Source organism: Danio aesculapii, chromosome 6 (genome assembly GCF_903798145.1).
Source record: "Danio aesculapii chromosome 6, fDanAes4.1, whole genome shotgun sequence".
Classification (NCBI taxonomy): domain Eukaryota; kingdom Metazoa; phylum Chordata; class Actinopteri; order Cypriniformes; family Danionidae; genus Danio; species Danio aesculapii.
The window spans coordinates 42,774,876-42,796,128 of NC_079440.1; the positions used below are offsets into that span (position 1 = coordinate 42,774,876).

General features: G+C 34.6%; 3 protein-coding genes across 5 annotated transcripts; 2 read left to right on the top strand and 1 right to left on the bottom strand.

Moving 5' to 3' along the window:
- Positions 1-521: 521 nt before the first annotated feature.
- LOC130231246 (uncharacterized) lies at positions 522-6,634 on the top strand. Its single transcript, XM_056460736.1, has 5 exons — positions 522-585; positions 2,239-2,559; positions 5,813-5,923; positions 6,018-6,058; positions 6,152-6,634. Exons 1-5 carry the CDS (start codon positions 522-524, stop codon positions 6,239-6,241), a joined length of 627 nt encoding a protein of 208 aa, XP_056316711.1. The 3' UTR covers positions 6,242-6,634.
- Positions 6,635-6,967: 333 nt separating this feature from the next.
- Positions 6,968-9,330, top strand: LOC130230938 (uncharacterized). Its single transcript, XM_056460266.1, has 2 exons — positions 6,968-7,244; positions 8,014-9,330. Exons 1-2 carry the CDS (start codon positions 7,224-7,226, stop codon positions 8,989-8,991), a joined length of 999 nt encoding a protein of 332 aa, XP_056316241.1. The 5' UTR covers positions 6,968-7,223; the 3' UTR covers positions 8,992-9,330.
- Positions 9,331-11,394: 2,064 nt separating this feature from the next.
- si:dkey-28n18.9 (sorting nexin-5) lies at positions 11,395-21,216 on the bottom strand. Of its 3 annotated transcripts, none has more exons than XM_056460265.1 (15): positions 20,993-21,216; positions 20,797-20,846; positions 19,993-20,100; positions 19,805-19,912; positions 18,541-18,610; positions 18,232-18,359; positions 16,086-16,169; positions 15,874-15,948; positions 15,757-15,787; positions 15,569-15,653; positions 14,807-14,846; positions 13,903-13,989; positions 11,938-12,027; positions 11,775-11,840; positions 11,395-11,635 (listed from the first exon to the last, which is right to left on the bottom strand). In XM_056460265.1, the coding sequence occupies exons 2-15, from the start codon at positions 20,797-20,799 to the stop codon at positions 11,492-11,494; spliced, it is 1,119 nt and encodes a 372-aa protein (XP_056316240.1). In that variant the 5' UTR covers positions 20,800-20,846; positions 20,993-21,216; the 3' UTR covers positions 11,395-11,491. The 3 variants fall into 3 exon arrangements, with proteins under 3 accessions (XP_056316240.1, XP_056316238.1, XP_056316239.1); XM_056460263.1 differs by having other exon boundaries at positions 20,797-20,859; XM_056460264.1 differs by lacking the exon at positions 20,993-21,216 and having other exon boundaries at positions 20,797-20,984.
- Between the last annotated feature and the right edge of the window lie 37 nt (positions 21,217-21,253).

Here is a 21,253-nt window from a genome sequence, read left to right on the forward strand (position 1 = left end):
ATAAAAATCCCAGTAGATCATCAGTTTCTGAAATACTCAGACCAGCCCGTCTGGCACCAACAACCATGCCATGTTCAAAGTCACTTAATTCACCTTTCTTCCCCATTCTGATGCTCGGTTTAAACTGCAGCAGATCGTCTTGACCATGTCTAGATGCCTAAATGCAATGAGTTGCTGCCATGCGATTGGCTGATTAGAAACTTGCATTACCGAGCAGTTAGACAGGTGGACATAATAAAGTGAGTGTATATACACCTTATGATAAATTAGTTACATTCATTTTTTTTTATAATAATTTTACATATGTATGATTGTACGTTCTGTTAAAAGCAATGACTAGTGCGCAAAAAAACACTTTTGTAGGCCTATTATTATAGCTCCCTTTGCCCTGTATGTTTCAGCTGACTGTTAATTGTGTAAGAGTTCCTCTACTGTACTGATAAATATCAAGAGCTTGCAGGATATGAAAGTGACTTGTAAGAGCTGCATCTCAAGAGATACTTGACCATCACAGCATAAACATGGCACATGTACATCTGTGGATGTTTTTAAGCATCCTCTCATCTTTGCAGTGCCTCATAAATGGTAAGACAACCTACAAACTATTTAATAGTTAATTAAAAACAATTAATTGGTTGTTAGTTTATCAAGTTATTCTAAATTCTTAAGTCTGAATTTAACTCCAAATATCAATGCTGTATATTTCAGCTTAAATTTGTGATGTTTACAGGAATTAAAGCATATGACTTAACGTACAATAAAATTATAATGCGATGAGCAGTGTTGGGGGTAACGCATTACAAGTAATGGGAGTTACATAATAATATTACTTTTCTGGGTAATGCGTAAAGTGTTACTTTTAAAAAATAAGTAGTAACATTTGAGTAACTTTTTTGAAAATGTAACGCAAGTTATTTTTTAGTTTTCAGTTTCATTAATTCTAAAAAATGTAATTGCTGAATTAAAATCAAAGTAGTCACAATGAATCATGCAGTCATTGAAAGAATGTGTTCATTAGAGAAAAGGGAAAAGGGATTGTCTCAATGGACAGTGATTTTACTTAAGATAAATAGTACAAAAGTAGCAAAAACATTGCATTAAACTTTAAAGTATCTGTATACATGGCGTGTATAGCTCTGGGGTCAGGAAGTTCTCAAATAACATCCTAAAATATTTTTTAATGTATTTTTTAAAGGTAAATTGTAGGTGTAGGTTATACAGTGTGTTGTTAATTGCAGAGCACCTCTGTTTAAAAAAAGTTCTGAAAGAGATCAAGCCTCAGCCAGGTAATATAAAGTAACTCAAAAGTAACGTAACAAATTAATTACCATAAAAAAGTAAATAAGTAACACAACAAGTTACTTTTTGGGGGAGTAGCTCAATATTGTAATGCATTACTTTCAAACGTAACTTTCCCCAACACTGGTGATGAGTGTAACATGTAAAAAAGTCAATGATTAATTTCTTTAATTTATTTAATCATCTTTAATTATTCATTTAATTTTAGAACCTGATAGCCTATATTGTACACATAGGTTACATGTACTCCCATATCCCAGCAGCTCCCATATAAAATACGTTTATAAAACTGTTTTTTAATGAGGGGTATCAGGATTACAAACTTTTTGTTCACATTGTTAAGATTTTATTGGCAAGAGTTAGCATTGCTAGCAAGAATTAGCTGTTAACCTCTAAACTGAATTAGCAGCATTCGTTTCCATAAATTTGTCAACATAAATTAGAATTTATCATTACTTTATTTAGTGTATTTTTTTTAATAATAAATGAGTTTGTTTTCTTGTAAAAAGTAACATTAATTAGCATGTTTTTAACATGAATTAACATGTTGCTATCACAAATTAAAATGCTTTAATGTTGCCAAAAATAAAGCTAAATGTTGCACGTTTACTCGTTAAAAACGGTTGAGATTTAAATTCCTTAAGTATCTTTCACAGGAGAGAATGTGTGTCTTTTTATACAAGTATTTCTAAACTGTGCTAATTTATAAATTGTTGTGTTAACTAAGTAAACGCCTTGACTATTTGTAGAGTAGAAAAATGAGATGCGGTGTATCTGCTCTCGAGTGTTTATTATGCTAATTAATACAGCCGCCTAGTGAGCCATCTATGCATACTTCTGTGGTTTGATTTAAGCATATACCCGACCGTAAGCTGGCCTGTTCAGACTTTAATTTTTGAACCCATACCTTGCCACACGAGAGTTTTTGGTTTCCCTCAGCCTGTGCTCCATCTAACAGTGGGTTGAGGAACGTGAGCGCTTTTTCCGGAGAGTCTGTGTTGCTGCCCTGCTCCTGTACAGACACCCAGCACAGGCCCAACAGCGTTTCGTGGGAGACCAACAGCAGAAGAGCGTCGAAAGATGCCCTGTACACGGATATAACCAGTGTGTTTGAGCTGTACAGACACAGAATTACGCTTTTCAACCAGACCTCACCTGGAAACTTCTCTCTGCTGCTGTCAGACCTGACCGAGGAAGACCAGGGCTCGTACGTCTGCTTGTTAGATAAAACATCCAGATTCACTGACATCTATGTTAAAAGTAAGAAATCACTCTCTATTTGCATTTGATTGATGTTACCCTCATAAGGCAATATGCATATCCGTCTAGACCAAAATAAGTCTTGTTTTATAAAACAGATAGCTTTAGGCTAGACAGATAATTTAGGCTAGACATTTTTTAATTAAAGATATTTTTTCTTAATATTTTTATGTTTTTAACCCTTTTTAAAGGGCTCTGAACTCTTTTTGATTTATTAAAAAGTTACACAAATTATACATTTTAGGCATTCTAATGAAATAAAAACGAACTCAGTTCTACATATTATTCAAGATTATAATGTAACTTATTTTTTACTTGCATAAGCTTTCGAATTTAAGGGGGTGGTCCACTACGATATCCTATTTTAAACTTTAATTGATGTGTAATGTGGATGTGTAAACATAAACAACATCTCTGAATGTATATGCCTAAAGTTCAATGCAAAGGGAGACATTGGCTTTTACTTTTTATTGAGTTAGCTTAGCAAAGCCTACATCGAGCGAAGTTTGGGGACTACAAAAAAATACATTTGAGTTAGTGAGATCACAAACGCTTCAGGTTACGCTCATTCACCAGTGCAATAAAGGGGCGTGGCCAGAGGCACTGTAATGTTATAGCAGAGAAAGCTAAAATGCCGTCCAAACGCTGCTATTTCCACAGAGCTTCTTCTGTTTCTGTATTTGGGCTTTCAAAGGACATGACACAAAGAGAGAAGTGCTTACAATTTGATTATGTTCCAGAGAATTATAAAAAAAAAGATATAGCTAGCATTCGACAAAGGAGAATTTCCAGAATATCTCCCAGTTTAATGCTGGATTCGGCTAAAAACTCCTCAAAGAAGGAGCAACTCCAACCATAATAGCTGTGGATTGTGAGCCACAATCTGTAAGTATTTTATTTGGTAAAACTGATCAATTTCATGCACAGTTTCTAGCATTAATGGTGTGTTGTAGCGAGGACGTGAACAAGGATGTAACAATTTAGCTACAAATTCATATTCAGTCAAACCACTGTAAACAGCCACAATCTTCAGCAGTGTGTACAGCAGGGCTATTCATTTGGTGGCCTGTAGGCCGAACCCGGCCCTCGAGGCCATTTGTTCCGGCCCGCCAATCAGTGTGACCAAGACATCAAAAATAAATTAGTTTAGTCGAAAAACAGGCGCTGTAATTATGAAGTGACGTGCGTCTGTTCAAGACAGCACGAGCTGCAGTTGAAGGCTGCACAGAGAGTGAGTCACCATAAGTGAGTGGTGCGGGCAGCCGAAAACATTTGGATGTGTTTGTAGAAAAGGCCTTTTGTACAATACACTGATATCGTTAATAGGGATGCAATAGGGATGCACTGATTTCATAATAGGGATGATTAAAGCTAATCGGCTAAATTAGCTGATTAGATTTAATTTGTCACAATTAATCGTAAAGTCTTCTCTAAGCCGCATTTCTGTTGCACGGAACGACACAAAACTGCTGCAATTAAACAAAGTTATGCCAGCTTGCGCTGTGCGCTAGTTTAAAGTTTCAAGCTTGTACACCGAGGGTAATACGCACGCACACCGGATTAACTAGCAGCGGCCGTTCCCATATCACATCTTTTCCACTTGCAAGTTTGTTATTTCTAATGTAGGAGTATATGCCAATATGCGCGCACAAGCGGAGCAACACGCTTGCGGCTTTCCGGGCGCACGCAGCAGAAAACATCCAGCATCTCACAGTGAGAGTTGTGCGGGCCTTTCAGTGCAATGTAAACAAAAGATATCTTAGACGAATTATTATTAAAATGATTATGTATGTATGAACGCAGATGGCAACAACAGTTAATCTAAATAGCTACTTACCTAATATAAAGCTTGAATTTACATTAGACGTAATAACCGAGAAACTATGATTATTCTTCAGACTATATAATCATACAAACAAAAACTATAATTGTTGCATCCCTAATTGTTGTGCAGTTCAAAACATATGAATGTAGAAGAAGCCTACTTCAGCAATGCACTGCTTTTGTTGTGCTCTGAAATACAACATTTGAATGTTTGTTTAAAAAAAAGTCTATTGTACAATGCACTGATTTTATGTAGTTTAAAAATATAATATATTAATGTAGAAAAAGCCGTGGGTGTCTTAAGGGTATCTTCGTTTGGGATGCTTTTCATGAACAGACCCCCATGACAACCTAATTGAATAGCCCTGGTGTACAGTGTCTCTCTATGCAGCCGCTTTCCCTGCTTCCATCTCAAATAATAAACTCGCAAAAGATATGTGAACTTTTCATATTACTTACACATGCTTATAACCTGAAAACATGTAAAAGAAACTTGTCAGATTTTATTTTAGAGAGCAGAGAGTATGTTGAATTCAGGCTCACACTGACACGGCTACACTGACTGACAGTATTTAGACAGCAGATGCACAGTGTGTGCTAGTGACTGAACACAACGCTTTCTGGTGAAGTGGAGTAGATCCACGAATCACAGCACATTATGTTAGCTGACCAATCAGAGCCTCTTGACGGTTGGCTTTCGGAGGAGCTAGGAAATATGATTGTCATGTTAGCTTAGCTGTATATGATCAAAGATATATGAAGAAATTACATGATTTTTACAAATGAAGCATGAGCACACATTGCTTAACATCTTATAAACACAACCAAACCTTAAAAATACACTCTAGACCACCCCTTTAAGATGAAAGTTTTCATGATACTTCAGGAATAATAAACAAAACTTATTTCTGACACCTACAGTAGGCTGCTCCATAGCCTATACCCAGGTCCGAAATAACATGTGACTTTATTAAATAGTTAGAACTCTTAAAACATAATTGTAAAACTTTGAGGGGAGGGATGAATTAGTTAATTGATTAATTAATGATGGGTATTATGAGGGTTTTGAAACACTCACTCACTCACTATCCTTACACTTAGTACCTTATTTGTCAGGGGTCACCACAGTGAAATGAACCACCAATTACTCTGGCAGATGTTTTATGCAGAGGATGCCATTCCAACCGCAACCCAGAACTATAAAGTATTTAAAACACTTTTTAATAAAAATATTATTCACATAATAAAACCTGTGCAACATTTAGAATTTTGTATGTCTCTTCCAGGCCAAAATGGACCCAAATATCTAAGGAGGGTTAAAGCAATTAACCACTGTATTAATAATTAATGAGTAAAGATTACAAGGAAGATAATACTGTAATATTGTGCTTCAACACCTTTTCCCACTTTCTCTCTGTTCATTCACTAGAAAGACCTAAAAGTCCAGCATTTTCTCAGACGAGTCTCAGCGTGTTGATCTCTGTGCTGTTTCTAGCATTAGCCTCAGGAGGAGCTACTGCCATCTACTGCATACACAGAGGTGAGTATTTTCACGTTATATGCATACACAAGTCATAATGCTTTTAACTGCTGTTTAATTCAGGTATTTACTGTTCCCAAAACTTACACAAAAGCACGAATGGAGGCTGGAGAGATGAATGTGGAAAATAATATGGTAAGCTGAATGAGCACTAACATCCTAATCCACATTTTCAATACACAATGAACATATTCATATGCTAGCAATTATTGATGAACTGTCTTTCAGGATGATCACAATTCAACATACGGCAAACTGCAGAGAAAATATAATGCTGAGGAAATGTATGGAACAATCGGCAACAGACATAAAGATTAATAGCTGAGTTGAAAGCAGCTCAAAATAAAATATGACAAAGCATCAGATATGTCAATATCTGTAAATCATAGGCCTTTAAATACTTCTATTGCTTTTTATTGTTGTTTTTGTTTTCCCTTTCATTTTTTTTTTTTTTTTTTTTTTTTTGCGATTGGCTAATGCATTTTAAAAGTGACTTTGACAGCAGATGGTGCTGTAGTTGCACTGTAGAGGTACTAACATTGGCATCTGACAAAGTTAAACTATGTTCCACTAGTGACATCTGGTTGGCATGTGCCAATAAAACTTGAACTGCATCCTGCATCAATGATATTGTTGAGATTTTCTTTGTCAGAATGTTCCATCCATCTATACTTTATCTCCATTTTAATAAGTTTAAATCATAAGATTGTGTTTGACCTTGTTACTACTTTCATTACATTTGAGGAGAAAGCCATTTCTTCTAGTGAAATAAAACTTATTTTAAAAGATTTCTGTTCAATTCTTTAACATTATTTACTGTTTATTTACAGAATTTCCTATCATATTTTTTCTTCTGGAGAAAGTCTTATTTGCTTTATTTCAGCTAGAATAAATGCAGTTTCTCAATATCTAGTAAATTATTATGTACCGTCATCATGGCAAAGATAAAAAAAAATCAGTTATTAGAAATGAGTTATTAAAACCATTATGTTTAGAAATGTGTTGAAAACAAATCTTTCTGTTAAACAGAATTGGGGGAAAAATTTTCAGGAGAGCTAATAATTCTGACTGTATACAGAAAAAAGACACCATTAAGTTAGCTGAAATAGGCTTCAAATTAATATATTATAAAGATCAGTAATGTAAAATGAATAAATAGTCATTCTCTCATTTCATATACTAGCTTTCATCACTGTAAAGCCCTGCCCTCACAGGCGTGGCATAATGAAAACTTTTATAACTAGCTTCAGTTTTTTATAGCAGCACTAATAGCATCACAGTTTGCTTAACACTCACAGAAATGGCAATGGCAGCAAAAGAGGTAAGCAAGCATTTCTTGGTCATTTGTTGGACTAACATATTACAACTATGAGTAACAGTCACAAATAAAATTAAAGTATAAAAATGGTGCATTAATCCCAATCAACATTGTGTCGATTTATTGCCTAGACCTCTGTTTTGTAGTGCAGCATGACAGACAAAAGCAAACAAGCAACCACCTTTTTCTTATACTCTATGATTAGCGAAGAGTTTTTAAAAAGAATGAGACACTCTCCTCACAGTTTATCCATCAGATATTAAAAGTAGATTAGAATTAACTAATTTCTTACTGTATAGTAGACGATGAATAACCACAAAAATCCTGAAGAATCTGAATCTTTCCACGACTTGTGTTGATGTTAAATGTTGTATGGAATACGTGAACAAAATTTGGAAGAACAAATCACAATGAATTAAAAATAGCTCTTGCCACAGACATCATTGTGATAATAATGTCATGCTAAAATAGCAAGTTACATAATTTATTGTTTTTAATGTGGATATGGCTTGTCATGCAAACGTATTATTTGATTCAGTTCTTTTGAATGGAGTTTCCCCAATTCGGGAGTGCAACTCTTCATTTAAAATGCAGCATGTTTAGAAAAAGATGGACTGGATGACAATTTGTGATTCATTTTATTTTTAGTTAATTATTAACTCATTAGAAATAACATTTGTCAAGGAGAAAAAGTATAAACTGCTGTGAAATAATAATTGGATATTTTGGATTGCAAATAAAATGAATATAATTGATATTGTATCTTTTATAGTATGTATTCAGCGTGAGAATAAACAGAGAGAGCAGATCTTCTGAGGTCAGCCACGATGGTCACATTAGCAAAGAAGAGTTGAAAATTGCTCTTCAGGATGACACTGTTGCAAACAAAATAATCGACAGCTTCAAAAAATATGGAAGAGACTATAAACTAAAATTACGCGATTACCTGACTTGGTACATCCCAAACTATCCAACCCCTGTTGAATTTCGCACCTCAGAGGCGAGTCATGCCACTCACGCCGATGCACTTGATGGGATTTTAGATTCAGAGGGGTTCAAGGCTGATGGTGATGATCTGAAGTTCTCATGGTGGAGCCTGAAGATTGATGAAGAGTGTATAAAAGCAGCAGAGGAGCGTTATCTGGAGGAGGTGTTTCCAACCAGATCCCAAGAACAAAGAGAAAGACAAGAGGCATTCCTGAGCAAATTCACCACATCACCTGCATTCCACATTCATGAATCCCGCTACGGAAACTTTAGATTTATATTTTCCATCAATGAATTAATGGAAGCATACAAGGAGCAGTTTTGTGGAGGTCGAGACCCAGTCCTCAGAGAGTATAAGACGATGTTTTACAAGCAGGAGATCATGTACGCTGTTCTCGTTCACAGCCCTGATGACGATGAGAAGTTCCAGAATTACTCAAGAATTGAAGAAAGCAAATTCGTAGATTATAAGGATAATCAAATTGTCTGGAGAGCACAAGCCATTGGGGATAACATTAAATTTAATCTGATGCTGGATGAAGAGAACAGAACAGCAAATGTAGAACCTGTGTTGGGAAAAAAATATTATGTGTGGGATCATGTTTGCCTGGCATTTCACTTCAATGACGTCTTAATGTTTGATAAAGACACCCTATTACAGAACTGCATTCCGTGTAAACCAGCTGAAATAAAAACTGGAAAGGGAAAATGGTGCACTTATAAAGAAGCTGAAAAAATACTCAAGGATTTAAAGCAGTCATAAAAAGTAGCGGAAGCACACTATTTAAAAAATGATATGACAAAACGTCATAACAACTTTAACTTTAAATTACTTTAACTTATTTTAATAAGGTTTCAACTAAACCAAGTCATACGAAGTTATTATTTTTTTGTCAGTTTGACTGATATAAGATGAGATGCCTAGAAAATATTCAACTTTTTTTTTTAACAGTGCAAGCATATCAAATATCACCATTGAACAGACATGGGCATTCATCTAAAAATGACTTTAAATGTGCACTGGAATCTTTAATTTAATTAGCTTAATATTTTACTGGATGCTTGTAAGATCGAGTCTTAGAGGTCTTTATATAATTTTACATGAATCATTTTTACAATATAATTACTATAATATCATTTTAACACTAAGTTTATTTTAAAATATTAATTATTTTGAAGGGGGTTTTATTTTCTGTGGTTTTCTAAATGGCATTCTTATTGTATAAAATATGTTTTAACTATGACTCTACATGTAACTACTAAGATATGACACCTTGTAAACTTTTTTCATATTATAAAGATTTCTTGAACCATAAATGGTGACTTTGTATGTTAAACGTTTCTAGCTTGTCTTCAGAATATGAAAAGCCCCATGTGATCATTAAACTCTCTCAAAATTTTTTTGCATCTGTGACTCCTGGGATTTTATTCAGACTTACACCGGTTGCATACTTACTATAATGATTACAATAACTGGGCACACTAAACAACAACCCTGAACAAAACCTACCCAGTACTTTAATAGGTAAATATTCTGTAAACGCACAAGTGTAGAAACTGTCAAATAAAATGCAAATCTTGAGTCATGAAAATGTAAAGTATTTTAGTACTTTATCAACTAGCAGTTAGAATAAAGGATTCATAATCAATCTTTCATTTCAATTTCAAATTAGACCAGCCTACATTATTCTGGCTCAAAAAAATAGACTAATAAGTTTTAAGACTGGAAGCTTTAAGACCCACTGCTGCTATAAGATCTGTCAACTCTAATAAAGTCCATAATGAACATGTTTCTTTTATGACCCAGTTATTAAACCATTACCTCCACTGTGACAATATCTGGCTGTAAATTACAAACTGTCACAGGCTTTATTGCTTTATTGCAATCTTACAGTTCAAAGTTCTAGCACTGAGGCCCTGTTTACACTAATACGTTTTAGTTTTAAACCAGCGTCTTAGAATGAAAACGATCCACGTCCACACTGGCGTTTCTGAAAAGATCTGTCCACACTTCACCGCTGAAAATGCATGTCACATGACCACACACAAACTGGCATGGGCTGCAGCGTATGCGAGCTCCAGCCAGTCAGCGGGTGCTTTGAGCACACCTCCCTGGGTGAAAGCAGCTCAGGTCAGACAGTTCATCAAGGATCTTTTGCTAGATTTCATCTCACTATAGTTGTTAAACGTAATATTTAATTCATCTGGTCTCTAATGGTCTTTTAAATCTATTACCTGTTCTCAGGTAACGTGTTTTGGCTGAGCGCAAAGATAAGTTGATATATTCATTTTTATAACCACATACACCGATTCTGCACATTCGACTGATTGCTTGCCTTTATTTCCTATAATGTATAAACTTATTGTACATTACACTTTTATAATGGTCATTATTGATTATTAAAACTGATATTAAGCAAAGAAGACGGGGTATGTTTCATATTTTTAAAGAAAATGAAAGGAGGCAGTTATGTATAGGCTCTGTTTTGTTATAAATATGCATACAGTGAAGATGACGATCATATAAATATGTAGCTACACGATGCCTCAACATTTCTGGTGTCTGTTAAGTTAATATCAAAATGAAAATAGGCAGTTCCTTATATCATGTTTTCATTTAATTGTTAAGATCGTGAAACAATAGCTAGTATGATGCGAATGATGTTATAAAGTACACTGTTTTAACCTGACGTGTTCCCTGGAGTTTTCCATATCAATGTTTCCATATCACGTGTTTTCCATATTAATGTTGCGACGTCTGAACTTCTGGAAAGGGTGCAAGACTGAACTTTGTGCACTTAATATTGAGAAAAAGCCCCAATCAGATAGGCGAATGACTGCAGCCACGCCTTTGTTTTCAGATGTCTCCGTTTTCCCCCCCAACCACACTGACACAGAGCAGCAGCGTTTTAAAACCAAAACGGCCCCTTCAGCATTTCCAAAACACCTCTGATTTCAGGTCTGGAAATCTCTGGGGTAGTGTGGACCGAAGGCGTAACTGTAGCAAAACTTATGCGTTTTAAAACTAACTTGTAGTAGTGTAAACAGGACTTGAATTATTGAAATAAAATGTATGCACTGGGGTAAAAATTAGGTGAATTTTGAATATCAATGCATAGCAATTGCAAATAGTGACTAAAAACATAAAATAAACCAAATGTACAAATCACTTTTGTTGCTTTATGACGTTCTCCTTTTTATTCCTGCAACAATTAGGTAACATCAGGCAAATTCCTATTATCTACAGCCTGTTTGTGTGGCATTTACTTGGAGTACATGTTCTTGAAAGCTTCCAGATGCTGAGAGTAGAGTTGAGCGCACTCCTTTGCCGTGTCGAGCTGTTGTTCACACCAGCCAATCAGGAAGCTCCTCAGCACATTCACTCTGGAGGCTTGGAAACGCTCAATCTGCCACACATTATATTAGTCCAATAATAACATTATACCCTCAGTAAATCTACATTCGCAATCAACAACTGGGTGAAAATGGAGAAGTAGACGTTATGTCAAAAGGTCATTTTTTGGCTTCATCAGTCACTGTATTTACCTCTTGTTTGGCCACAGATGAGATCAGGCTGAACTCTTTCTCAACGGCTTTTTGAAACGCCTCCATCTACAGTAATAAACACAGGAAGGTGTGATCTCTGAACATTCCAGTTAAGCATGATGTAGATAGGTAATGAATGGAAGAATGAGTGATTGAAACATACCACTTCCCTCTTATGGGGTTTGGCCTTTTCCGTACTCTTCTTGACAGTTTCTAGCTCGATCAGTTTACAGGTTCGTCTGAAGAGCATCTCCTGTAATGTAGAAATGCGTGATGCTGATTGGCTGAGCAGAACACAACCACTGTATGTAGAGGCAAGGAGAGCCTTTTCATTCACATCCTATTTTTATTCACTCCACTAGATTGTTAGATTGAGAAAGGGTTATTATAGATTACTAAAAAGAAAAAATGATTGACACTTAAAGGACACATGAAATCAAAAGTAACCATATTGATTTTGTAAGCTCACATTGCAAGCTTAGCGGTCATGAAGTCATCTGTGCATGTCATTTAGAAAAAAAATGTTTGCCCTTGTAATCTTTAATTGAAATGCACTTCCTGATTGTTTTCAGTTAAATTGTCAGATTACGTCTGACTGAGGCATTGGGCGTGGCTAACATACTTAACCACGCCCCTCCAACTCTCAGTTTTGACGAGAAACAGAACTGGTGAGGAGGCGGAGTGTGTTAGGTTGTAATAACTCTCCAGAAATCCTTTTCTAGATATTTCTGAATGAAATGCCAACACTGTAAAAATGGCCGTGATTTCAACGGTAAAAAAAAATAAAATGCTACGGTAAAAATCCGTAACCTGGTTAACAGTATGTTTCCTTAATATATAGACTTTCCTAGAATTCCCTGCATGGCACATCACTTTTTATGGTTTTTGCTGACATTACTATAGATCTTTCTATAGACTATTGACTATAGTTTCCCCATCAGTTATGTACATTAAAGGTTTATGTTACATCCAATAGTGATAAACAATGTTTATTTCATAACTTTAATTTTGTGCGTGTTACCATACTGGTGTTTAGCAGCTGTGTGAATGACACTGAGCACCTTCTACACACTGATACAGTTTTCTGCTTGTGGAAAAAGTTGTTTGTGATGAGCTTTGGTTCATTATGTAACTTTCTTATCACCACCTGCATATATATGGCTGTGCTAACGTGTCTATCTGTGTAACAAAAAATGTGTAGATGTTGGTAATTCAAAATACAGACATATTACATCTACAAATTAATGAAATACCGTAGTTTACTATAAAAATTATGATGAAAAATGATTACTTTTATGGTTTGTAGTACCATACTTTTAATGGTAAAACACTGGCAAGTTTTTACCATAAATTTTACCCATTTATTTTTTACAGTGTACTTTAATACATCCAATCAGCTCACAGTAGAAAAAACAAGCCACGCCCACTGTTTACTCATTTAATATTCTGTTTCTCTAGGAACGGCATCACAATATGAAAAAAAATGGGTCGCAGCTTACAGTTAATGTGTACTTTAAATTAAATGTAAAAAATGACATCAACTGAAACAAAAGCAGCATTTTAGTTTTTATTAACTGAGCCCATTAACTAAAACGTAGATGTTGAAGGTGTACAGAGAAACCAGATTAAAAATAACACAATATAATTAAACTAATCTTTATCAAACATTAAATGCTTATTCACAAAGTTTTCAATATTAATATAACACTGGTCTGTGAGTGATTTGTCAATTTCTGCTAACTTTACATAGTGCTGCCAGATGAACCGGTTATGACAAGTGACCGTTTTATGAGTCATGCTGAATTTTTAAAAATCCATGTGTTTAGTCATACTGATTAATGAAGAAACAATCACTTCCAAAGTCACAATAAGACACAAGGTTTACTAAAGCAAAGAATAACGCACTGTACCTTCTCATTTATTTATTTAGAGATTGACTTATGAACATCTCAATAAGAAATTCAATGCCTAATGTCAGGAGGTCAAGCTGACTGTACGACATTACTTAAGGCATTAAATAACTGGTAAATCTGGTTACACTATCTAAAAGGTTACTATAACTTAAACAATTTATTAAAAAACAATACCACACATAAGTAATCGTTTTGAGGGATTTCATACAACATACTTTCTCTGCCTCTTGGTAGCGAGACTCCAGGTCCAGACCCAAACCAAGTGTCGAGAGGTTGTTGCTGGCAACTTTCTCAAAGTTTCTCTAAAAAACAAAATTGTGAATTTTTAAATAAAAATACAGCAAAAAGTCAAAGAAGCCTTAAATCATGCCAAAGAGCTTAGAATCACCAAGAGACGACACTCAATAAAACGTTCCATAGCAACAGCAGCGCCGCGACTCTGCCATTCTGGAGTGTAAGGGATGGTCCGTCTATTGGATCTTATTGCTGACTAAGTGACTAATGTGTTGTCTGATGATTCTGGGTCTGGAGGCAGTACTCTCCCCTCTTTCTTCATTTGTTCGTTCCTATTTATTTGTTTTACCCCTAGACTTTTGTAGAAACGTAACATTATATATATATATATATATATATATATATATTATTTATTTCATTTTTAATGCTGTCATTAAAAATCATGGAGGCCATACGAACTACCAGATAATGTAGTTTTTGTTGTGTATACTCATTTTTGCTTCACCCTAATTTGAGTAAAATAAAAATTAAGTTATTTTTTTAACCTTACTTTTATGTTATATGTGATATTTTAGATATCAGATGTATTAAACTTAGTCTTGTCAACATTTTAGAAATGATCCGTTTTCTTTGAGATATTACTTTTAAAATGTTACTTTTCAAAGGGAATGTACTCATTTAACTCATATTTAACTCAATAGTTTGATTCATTCTGTCTAGTGTCAGTTATCGAGCTGTTGTTCTAGTGGAATTTTCATTCCAAAACGGCCGCCGCGTAACACTAGCGGCATCTAGTTACTGCTACTCAAACAGCAACAGAGTGTCGCCTCTTGGTGATTCTATGCCCTTTGATCATGCTCAGAGTTTTGCTTAAAATGCCATTACCTTTACAGCCTCAATGATATCTGACAGTTTCAAACAAACCCTAAAAGACACAACAACATAATTATTCTTTAAAAACAAACAAGGTAAACAGATGCAGGAATACAAGTACTTTCCCTCTTTCTTAAAAATAAAGGTTGTAAAATGTTTTCTTAGCGAGGCCACTGAGGAAACATTTTTGTTTCCACAGCAGATATTTTAGTGCAGTTCTTCGAAGAACTATTATTTCAGAGTGTAAAATATTTTGATATATGATGATCTATAAAACTTTTTGTGGTATGAAAGGGTTCCACAGATGTTAAAGGTTCTCCAAGGAACCACTGATCACAATAAAGAACTTTTATTTTTATGTGTTCTTTACACAAACATCTCTCTTTACAAAACATTCACATTAATGCAGACACAAATGTTATTTTTATTAAGTAAATTCGGTCCTGCATTATATTTTAAGAGGCCTCAGCTAATATGTACTTACACTGAAATTAATAATTTGTTACAATGCACTTGTCTAAATATGTTTTTAAATTGTACTTATGCTTGATTAAACACATTCATGTAACTACATTTGTAATAACACTGTTGATCATCTCTTACACCTTAACCCACCCTTAAACCTACCCATAACAACAAACCCTACCCATATCCCACCTCAGTAGCATCAGTTCTAATGTTCTGCAATACATTATGAACACATTAAGTACATTCTATTTATATTTTGACATAAGCACATAGTAGTTCATATAAAGTGGGACCATAAATTCTAACTTGGAGAAAGCTACAGCAGCTGCGTCATCCTGATTCACACAAAGATGAAGAGATGTGGAGAAATGACCACAGGCCAAAGCAAGCTCTGGAAAACATGCATATAATATTGATATACAGGGTGGGTCTACTGTTTTCCTTAAAAATGTGTACTGTACAAGCATGCAAATAAACTTCATTAAGTGGCTTACTTTGCTCTGTCATCACAACGTCCAGTAACTTCTATTGGGAGATGAAAACCAAAAGTGCCCAGTGATTAAAAAACCCATTAGCTAGGTAGAAACTGCAAAACTGCTTAAATAATATACCTCTGTGGCAAGCTTTGACGAAGCAGCCAGATTTGTGTTTTTATTTCTCTCATTCTGAAAGAAGTTGTCAACATCCTGGGAAAAAATATATATATTTTTTTATAAATGACATAAATCACTTCTGTCTATCTGTGATGTTTGAATAGAGGCTTATCAGTATATGATGAACAACTGTATAAAGCTTTGCAAACAACAAAAACCTCATGACAGACCTTATGACTTTCTTTCCTCATCTCCTCCACAGCCTGACTGAGGCGGTTAAAAATTCCTTTCTTGCCTCGCTGTTTTCCAGGAGACTAATCAAAAAAACAAACGCAAAGACAAAATACATTTATCAGCAAAGATTTTGATCACCGAAAAGCATAGTCAAAGCATTTACACTTATTTTCCATGCTAGAGAATCCAGATTAAACAATCATATTATCTGCGTTTTTGGATCAGGAAATGTTTCCACTGGGTCCAGTTTGGTCTAAACAGGTATTGGCCTATGTTGTTTAAACTTCTTTTTATTGTATAGGAGCTGATTTACTGCTGGTTGGAGATGGTGGCCAGAAAGACAAGACATGCCTGTACAAGTACAGATTTCTTAATGGCTTAAGACAGTAAAAAGATGTTCAAAAAGTTAATTAAGGCTTTTTTAGGCTACATAATTATATTTAAAACACAATTTTTGCTGAAATTGTTCTTTGTGCGAGTTTAGTGTGCTTTTTCCCCGACTTTTTGTTTTTTAAATCTGTAACTGACACCTGAAGCTCATGTCAACCACCAACAGACTGTCAACACTTAAGACTTAACAGGTCAATTAAATGTCTTATAATATCTATATACCTTTACTTTTAAAATGTAACATTGTCATGTTTTTTCTTTCGGTTTTGAGTTTAACAGAACATCTGAGAAGCTCTGTTCGGTTGACGTTCCTCACTGTATAAGTAACAGAGATGTTTCTTTGTAATTATTACTTGGGTTTATGCATAAAAAGTCAGAGAGCCTATATAAATCATTCTCTATGACTTCACTTTTTGTTTTTAACTAAGTAAATCGATCACATACTGTCCAATTTGATACTTTTAGCCATTAAAAACATAATTGTTATTACCTAAATGATGAAAGAGAAGCACTGTAACTTCAAACTCATTTGTATATTTCAGATGATGGACTGAAGAGAAGAAAATCACAACATGTTTAACATATTGATAACATAAAAACTTTTAAATGCTAATATTTATAAAAATATATATTATTTAAATATTTTAAGGTTCTATAAAGCACTTTCAAAGCATGGTTTTTAATGTAAACCAGTATGTAATGTATGTACTAGTATTTAATGTAACTAAAAAGGTTAAAATAAAATAATAAATAAATATAAAATAAATAACGGTTGACGCGGTGGCGCAGTAGGTAGTGCTGTCTCCTCACAGCGAGAAGGTCGCTAGTTCGAGCCTTGGCTGGGGCAGTTGGCGTTTCTGTGTGGAGTTTGCATGTTCTACCCGCGTTTGCGTGGGTTTCCTCCGGGTGCTCCGGTTTCCCCCACAAGTCCATAGACATGCGGCACAGGTGAATTGGGTAAGCTAAATTGTCCATAGTGTATGTGTGTGCATAAGTGTGTATGGATGTTTCCCAGTGATGGGTTGCAGCTGGAAGGGCATCCGCTGCCTAAAACATATGCTGGATATGTTGGCGGTTCATTCCGCTGTGGCGACCCCAGATTAATAAAGGGACTAAGCCGAAAAGAAAATGAATGAATGAAAATAAAAATAAAGAACATTCTACTATTGGTACAAGCTGAAGAATCATAATTTGGTACGGTTTAAAAACATTTTTCCTAAGAGTGTAGAAGTAATCTAGTAAACAAAAAAGAGAGAGAAGATTCTTATTAAAACATTTGGACTTGCCTTCCAAAGTGAGTTACTTTTTGAACCAACTTAACCTCCTCAATATGCTTTTTCAGATTTTATGGTGAACAATTGAAGGTAGAACTTTCTCTGATGCAAGTTATAACAAGCAGGTACGCAAGCATACAAAAACTTAAAAAAAAAAAAAAAAAAAAAAAAAGGAAAAACCACTATAGCAAATCCCCATGAAAGTCCAGCAATGAAGTCAAATTACTTTATTACACCACTATGTAAATTTTACACATCTGGTTTCCAACAGTTTAAAATTTATCTGGTCATCAGCCTCCTAAATGATACCCACATGAAATGACCAGCCATAAAACAATACAAACTTGCTTTTTGTTGGATTCACTAGCATGTTTAGCCCTGTACGCTACATACATTTAGTAATTTAGATGCATTTACTGCACTTGAAAAAGTGAATGAACACAGTCAGTTCGTGTGTTTGTGTGTGTGAGTAGTAAACCTCAGAGTTTGTAAGAAAGCCGTCCAGCGCTTTGCACTTGCAGAGAGAAGGATGTGTCGCCGCCTGCTGGAGATAAAACTCCAAAGCCTTACAATAACTCTGCCAATTCTGTCCTAGAGCCAGAAACCCTGAGCACAGCAGAAATGTATCAAATATATTAGGAAAAAAAGAAAAATAAATAAATAAATATTGAAACAAGCTGAGAAAAAAAATTGTGTTTTCAAATAGTGCTAAACATTCTCTCATCTATTTTCATCAATTGTATCTAAATACATTTGCACTGTAAGTGTATGCAGAACTAATACACACCAAGTTGTTTGAGTGCTTTGGCCTGTGTGCTTGACTGCAATGGAAATGCTTTTGAGGGCAAAGGTGGAAACTGTGGATTAAAAAATAATATCTTAAATTTCCACTTTTCTTAGATGTAATGCTTCTAAAGAAAATCGTACTTTACAGAACATGCAAATCGTTAATTCCCTCACTATAACCACATGTAAATCATGAATTCCCTCACTATAACAACATGTAAATCAAGAATTCCCTCACTATAATAACATGTAAATCAAGAATTCCCTCACTATAATAACATGTAAATCGTGAATTCCCTCACTATAACAACATGTAAATCATGAATTCCCTCACTATAACAACATGTAAATCATGAATTCCCTCACTATAACAACATGTAAATCAGGAATTCCCTCACTATAACAACATGTAAATCATGAATTCCCTCACTATAATAACATGTAAATCGTGAATTCCCTCACTATAATAACATGCAAATCGTGAATTCCCTCACTCTAAATAACATGTAAATCAAGAATTCCCTCACTATAATAACATGTAAATCAAGAATTCCCTTACTATAATAACATGTAAATCAAGAATTCCCTTACTATAATAACATGTAAATCGTGAATTCCCTCACTATAATAACATGCAAATCGTGAATTCCCTCACTATAATAACATGCAAATCGTGAATTCCCTCACTATAATAACATGTAAATCAAGAATTCCCTCACTATAATAACATGTAAATCAAGAATTCCCTCACTATAATAACATGTAAATCGTGAATTCCCTCACTATAATAACATGTAAATCAAGAATTCCCTCACTATAATAACATGTAAATCGTGAATTCCCTCACTATAATAACATGCAAATCGTGAATTCCCTCACTCTAAATAACATGTAAATCAAGAATTCCCTCACTATAATAACATGTAAATCAAGAATTCCCTCACTATAATAACATGCAAATCGTGAATTCCCTCACTATAATAACATGCAAATTGTGAATTCCCTCACTACAATAACATGTAAATCAAGAATTCCCTCACTATAATAACATGTAAATCGTGAATTCCCTCACTATAATAACATGCAAATCGTGAATTCCCTCACTCTAAATAACATGTAAATCAAGAATTCCCTCACTATAATAACATGTAAATCAAGAATTCCCTCACTATAATAACATGTAAATCAAGAATTCCCTCACTATAATAACATGTAAATCGTGAATTCCCTCACTATAATAACATGTAAATCGTGAATTCCCTCACTATAATTCCCTGAAGTCCAGGAACATTTTCTTGTGAGAAAAAACTCTGCTGAAGCCAGTCAAAGTCCTCATATGTTCGGAAAACACACACCCCAGCACTGCTGTTTAGCTGAAGACAGAGTAAATAATAGTAAGAAACAATATTTTAACATTTCTCAAAACATTTTTTGCACTTGCTAGGCCTCTTACTTTCTGGGACGTGATTGCAAACGTCAGAACATCTCCATCCTGAGTGACGTCAGTGATTCTGATGCTGTTTGCACTCACACTTAGTACTGTTTCTGCACTCGAATCATCCTAAAACACAGAAACATTCATTTATATTACTCAGAGCTGTTTTTAGCAAATACATGTGCTGGAACTTAGAGCAAGCCATTAAGATAACAATGATAATTTTGTATTGTTAAAATAAATACAACAGCACTAATACATTAAGCAACAAACTGAATGAGCAGTATTAACAGTCAATGTTTATAGCTATGGCATTGTGAGAGAACATGTTCTAACAATCAACAATTTAATAATTAAAAATTATCCTTAAACTTAAGGAATAATTGAATGCAGAATGGATTTGCAAGTAAATAAGTTTATTTAACCAACAATTATCATCCGACGTAACTTTAGATAATTCTTTTAACAAACTCACATATCGATTTATATCTTTAGACAACTAGATATGATAAATAATTGAAGACTTCGCTTTGCATCTCAAGAAAGCTAGAATATTATTTTAAATAAATAATGTATTTATTTAGAGCTGTGGCTTTATGATGCAAGACCTCTTCCAATACCTTTTAAGGTGGTAAATTTGGAAGGGAAAATGTAAAAAAAAAAATTGTTTTTAAGTAAAACCTGCTAACACACTGATACATTTACACTTAAAACTAGATTAATACATATTGTTCAAGTACATTCATTACATGTAAAGCAGATAGCTGAACAGCATATTACTGCATGGTCATGTGATAATCACAACCCGAAAAGATTACTTACCATCGTTGTGGCATTCAACTGGATTCAGCTTTTCTATCTTGTAAAAGGGACTAAAACAGAAATCTGAAAAAGTCAAAGAAGATCCATTTCTGAATATTCCACAAGAACCCTTTTTAATCTCCTATCTTTTCACCTCCGTTTTCTACTCTATTTCCCCTCACCACTCTCTCTGGATATACAAAATGCTCACACGTACATTCTTGCGGAGGCAGGATATCCTTCAGATCAAAGGCCACTCTTCTCCTGCGATTTAGCTGTAGGTAAAATTCTGTCCAAAGTGTTTAGTTTTAGGTGTCCTCTTTCCACTGACATGAGAAACCCACTCACACATTACATGTGAACTAAGTAACTTGTAAAGCACTCTCATTAAAAGCTACTCAGTAACTAAACAGCTACACTGCAGTCAGGTGCCACTCATAAACTTTGCTCAGCGTTCTTAAAATGCAAAAAAACACAT